Source organism: Epinephelus moara, chromosome 1 (genome assembly GCF_006386435.1).
Source record: "Epinephelus moara isolate mb chromosome 1, YSFRI_EMoa_1.0, whole genome shotgun sequence".
Lineage (NCBI taxonomy): Eukaryota > Metazoa > Chordata > Actinopteri > Perciformes > Serranidae > Epinephelus > Epinephelus moara.
In genome coordinates, this window is record NC_065506.1 from 3386333 (window position 1) to 3392070 (window position 5738).

General features: G+C 43.9%; 1 protein-coding gene across 1 annotated transcript in view; it reads left to right on the plus strand.

The window, feature by feature from the left end:
- The window catches only part of efl1 (elongation factor like GTPase 1), a 275829-nt gene that overhangs the window by 232884 nt on the left and 37207 nt on the right, over positions 1 to 5738 (plus strand). Inside the window, exon 20 of the mRNA XM_050041090.1 lies at positions 1490 to 2019. Coding sequence (XP_049897047.1) covers positions 1490 to 2019 — 530 coding nt within the window. The remainder of the gene's footprint in view (positions 1 to 1489; positions 2020 to 5738) is intronic.

Genomic DNA, 5738 nt, shown 5'->3' on the forward strand with positions numbered 1-5738 from the left:
CAGTGTGAGGCATGTTATGTCTGGTCTGGGGGTCAGATTCTCCACCAGAGCGCAGAAGGCATCCACCTTCCTGCAGCACATACTCTCCACAGCTGAGGACATGGGCTGGCAGTTCCCACACAAGCACCTATCATACAAAAAATTATCAGGAAATCTTCGTATCTCTCTCTCTCTCTCTCTCCCCTGTGGACGTCAATACACCGTAATGCGGAGTTATAACATGCATAGCAAGATACGTCTGATACAAGCTGATATTTGCGCATTAGTTTCTGTTATGGGTAAGTAGCATTAGTTCTAATACTGGCAGAACTATTGGTAGCTTTGTTATAACCTAATACGTGATGGCAAACTTAATGTTGTGATATGAACACTGCATTAGACATCGTTAGCTGTCGTTAGCTAACGCTGGTCGCTCACCAAGACACCTGCCCAGTTCTCCACTGGTTCTCCTCACACCACAGCTCTATTTCTCTCCCGTGGCCGTTATTTCTCCTAACCCTGATCTGTTCCTGGTCTCTTGGACGCCTAGCAGGCTCATAATTATAAGCCTGTGGGCCATCATATGCATATGAATATACATTTTCAACCTCTTCAGTCTCAAAACTAGAACTGGGATCCATGTTTATTAATGTTACACTCAGTCGAACTAGGCTGGACTCCCTTACGCTACGTCACTTCCAGTTAGTGGGTTTTTAGATGCGGAAGCAAAATTCTCTCACAAAAATGACCCCAAAAGTCACTGTAGTGTGTAAATGTTTTTGTTTTTTGTTTTAATCGAGTTTCTACATTATTTTCCTACACATTTATTCACCATGGTCTCCAACCTGTAAGTTGGGCTTTAATGCAGCCATTCCCTGAGTGCTAAACGCTCCTCACAAAAAGAAAAAGATGAGGAAAAGAGAGAAAAACAATAAATAAATAAATAAAAGGAAAAAAAAAAAGTAATTCTTATTGGTCCGTAGGATTAGCACAGCTACTGTGGCTTTCTCTTACCAGCTTCTCTGTGCCCCACCCAAGTGTCCTTCATCAGTTCTGAGCTGTTCTCAGAGAAAAGGCTTTGATAAAGCCACTGTACACTACCTGCCAGACACCAACCAGACAAGCAGACAGACACAGTCACAGAGTAGCTGGTGAACATAGTGGAGGTCACCAGAGGGTGGTGGTGGAGACTTAAACAGAGCTAAAAGCAGAGTGAATATTCGGCTTAAATTCATCAAGTTACACAAACATGAATCCAAATGAATTCTATTGTTGCTCTGGTTCTGCTGGATAGTTAAATAAGCTGTTTGCGAACACATTTGCGAGAACAACTTTATATGATGATAATATGTCTCAGGTGTGTGTTCACAGCTTGTTGTGCTGTCTCCAAGTGGCCAAAAAAATCTCAGTCATGAGAATGTACTGCATGCCTGGAATTCATAGTAACACAAAGAATGATCTGTAGTACCTTGTAAACCATTATTCATTGTGTTACTGTTTTCATTTTCAGATATGGTCCCAATATTCTGCTGAACAGTGTGGAGGGTTACCAGCGGCCCTCCCTGTGGCAGTGTCTGGGCAGGGGAGACAAAGCTGGCGAAGGTGGAGCCCAGGCTGCTGTTATTCGAGACTTGGATAACAGCATCATCAGTGGCTTCCAGCTAGCATCTCTGTCAGGGCCCATGTGTGAGGAGCCCCTAATGGGTGTATGTTTCTCAGTGGAGAGGTGGGACATCCAGTCTTCAGCCCCGCCACAATATCAGGACTCTATGGAGGAGGACTCCACATCCCATGAGGCTTTAGCAGACAGCAAAGTGGAACGATGCAGTGAGACATCTGCCCAGGTGGAGGGCACAGCAGCAGGGCCAAACCAGGCCAGGCGCAGGCCAGAAGCTGCAGCTGCAGATTGCTACGGGCCGGTCTCCGGCCAGCTGATTGCTGCCATGAAGGAGGCCTGCCGTCATGCCTTCCAGGCTCAGCCCCAGAGACTCATGGCTGCCATGTATACCTGCGAGATCATGGCCACTGCTGAGGTGCTAGGTAAGAGAGCATTGTCAACCCATTTCTGCATCACGAAGAAAATATTCTTGGTCTGATAATGGCCAGTCTCTCCATGTTCTTTCTTTGTTTTGTTCCTGCTTTGTTTGTTTGTTTGGTTGGCTGGTTGGTTGGTCGGTTTTCTTTTAATAGTGATTATTAAAAAACCCTCTACCCTCAAGTTGTATATTTCTGCAGATAGCATGGGTTTTACTTATCAGGGTTTTGGAATCTGCCATTCAGATGTCTGCCTCCACCCCAACACAGTGGAAGTGAATGGGAATTTTGTTTGTGGTGAAGGACATGACACACTAGAATGGTGTCCATCCTGGTCCTATACATCTATAGTAGAGTTTTGAAGGCCCAACCCCAACCTGAGCCCAAACCATGGCAGCAGTTTGGGAACTAAACCTGATTAAAAACCCAAATGCACTGTAATATTTTTATATTAACACATTTATTATGAGCTTAGGGCTGACGTTTCCTTGCACCACTTCTTTTTCTCTTCCTTCATTTATTTCAAGAGTCTGTTGTCAGCTCCATGTCTCGCATGTAACAGGTTTGGCAGAACGGACTGCGCCCCCCAGTGCATCTCCACCTTTGAGTATGCACGGCGGTCCATGACAATGCATTGCACAGATGATGCTCACTGCTCTCCGCTGCATGTTACGCACAACTCTCCCACTGCTGAGGAGGTAGAAGCAAATACTGCCAACCAAGTCACCTTGCAGCCTCTCTCTCTGTCTCTCTCTCTCTCCCAGTTTCATGCATCTCCTGTGCAGTGCACTGGAGTTTGTGTGCAGTATGTTAGCAAATACCCCCCCCGGTAGTGGTGGATAAATCGATTTTATCGATTAATTCGAATTTGCAGTTTAGGCCGATTTGTTTTAATGAAACTCGAGTTTCTATTTAAAATCCGCCACCACCGCTCCACGCTGGGCTCCGGTAGTTCAGAGTGGGCTCACCCCTCCCCCCGCGCGCTTGATACAAACAACATGGCAGCGAGCGGGGAAGAACTCCTTCTCAAGAAAGGGAACGAGTTCTTCAGCGCTTTTGTGTGCACACCTGTGTCTGTGTCTGTGTGTGCGTGTTCACCTGTGTGTGTGCGCATCAGGGCCGAACTCCGCCGTGCGACACAGAGAGCAGAGGAGTTTAGACGCGCACCGTGTAGGGACATAAATGACATGCCGTTGTGTAAATAAGATGAATAAGTGTTATCAATGCCAAGCTGGCAGACCCCCGAACCGTAGTAAAGGGACCTCCGAAGACCATTAGCTCCTTTAGCTTGTGTTAGCTCGTTGTGGCAAGAACACATAAACAACGGGACTTTGTCTGTGTTAAAGAACGGCACTTTATTTTCAGCACTGCAGGGATGATGCACAGCCTCTCTTATCAGTGTCTGACTTTTACATAGAGGGAAATAACTCAAAAACAGCATGCAGAACTGCGTAGGCTTCTTCACTGTGGCTGCTCGATGTAAACAACATAGCACATGCAGCATGCCTCACTTTCTTCCTGGGGCGCATCCATCTGACGTCACACACCACACCTGGCGCACTAACGTCTCATACCTCCTACATCAACTACACACATACACAAGCCACACACATCAGGCTCAGCCTGTAACATAAGGCTATTTAGTTTGTTTAATAAAAGGACAAGGTATAGACCTGTTCTATAGGAAAGGTAACCTTAAATGACTTCTGTTGTGATCCAATATAATGGTAGGGGAAACACTGCCGTATGTTAAGAAAGGGGTCCGGTGGAAAGCGATCACAGATGCAGTCGCAATGTATATTGCAAGAGATATGGTGCCCATATATAGGCTACCGTGGAAAAGCTGGGGTTTATTCACATGCTGAAAGTTTTGGACCCCAGGTATGTGCTACCAGGCCACAATTTTTTATTTTTTTTTAACTAGGAGGGGAAAAATCGATTTAAATTGTGAATCGGATTTTTTGTGAAAAAATCGGAGATTTTTTTTTTAGGTCATATCGCCCAGCCCTAGGACAGAGTAAAGGTTTTCTTCCAATGACTCTTTCATGACAGTCATATTTGTACAGGTGATGCTGCAAAGTCTGCTAAATCTTCCTGCAGGTCTTTTGCAGGCAAACAGGGGTTTTGACTTGCCTTTCTAACAATCCTGCGGGCAGCTCTCTCTACATGTTTTTTTTGGTCTTCCAGACCTCAACTTGACCGCTGCCATTTCTTAACTACATTACAAACTGAGGAAACAGCTACCTGAAAACACTTTGCTATCTTATTATAGCCTTCTCCTGCCTTATGGGTATCAATTATTTTAGTTTTCAGAGTGCTAGGCAGCTGTTAAGAGAAGCCCATGGCTGCTTATTGTTGGGACAAGATTTCAGGAGTCAGAAAGCTTTGAAATTTGCATCACCTGGCCTTTCCTTATGATGAGATTTTTATTCTCTCTCTCTCTCTCTCTCTCTCTCTCTCTCTCTCTCTCTGTGTACTGTGTATGTTAAGTGAGTGTCTGTGTGTCTCTGCCTCAGCTCTTTGTTGCTCCCCATTCTCAAACCTTACACTGTAAAATATTCTACTGTACATTTACAGTACATTACTGGCTCCTAGTTGCATTACTTTCACAGTAAGTTACTGTATCATTTTTACAGTAAATTATTGTAAAATGACAGCTGTATACTGTGATCTCACGGTAGTTATGCCTGCATATTCCTGTGATTTAGCAGTATGCTCCTGTAAAATGACTATATTTAACTGTAAACTCACAGTTAAAGCCCATTACATTACTGTGATATAACAGTATGTTCCTGTTATTCACTATATTACATAATAAACTGTAACTTTACAGTTTATGTACATTGGATTACTGTAATTTAGCAGTATGCTCCCATAGAAGTGATTTAGCAGTGTACTTCTGTAAAATTACTATATTTACCTGCATGGATGTCACAATAAAATTCTGAATGTGGTAATGTATCACAGTGAAGGCCTGTGAGGTGATAATAATATAATTTATTGTGAAATATTACAGTTAGAAGCCGAGTTAGGGATATGCAAAAATAGGACTTAGCAAATGAAGAAGAACCAACTTTTCAGAAACTGAGGATAGAGAGAGAAGGAGAGAAGGGGCGCAGTGTATCTGTGAGGTCCCCCGGCAGACTAGGCCTTTGTCAGCCTAACTAGTGACTGGTCAAAGGCAAGCCTGAGCCAGCCCTAACTATAAGCTTTATCAAAAAGGAAAGTCTTAAAGGGAAATTTCAGTTTATTTCAACCTGTCTCCTATCGTCCTAAATTTGTTTCAAGTGACTAGTGACATAAAAATAATAGTTAGCACAGGTTAGCCTAGATACAGCCGGGGCGCATAGTAGCGTCAGACCTGTTAAAACATAAGTGAACGGGCATACTTCGAGTGCAAAGATAGTCCACTAAACAAGCTTTTTTTCCACAAAGACCGCCTCATATCGTTAAATAAATGTCAGAGAACATATAGAAAACGACATGTAAACGTGTTGTCTGAGAACATATAGAAAACGACATGTAAACGTGTTGTCTTACCTTACCGGTGCGGTGCCATGTTTGTTTACCATTTAGCTCTGCTTTCCAAAGCACGGCTGAAATATCGTGAGAACAAGCAGCGATCTCATACCGTGCCTGAAATCTCGCGAGCTCTAGATAAAGCCCAGCTGGATACTACTCCAGGTGGAGGTGTCTCGTCCTCGGTCACATCCAGACCTTGAAAA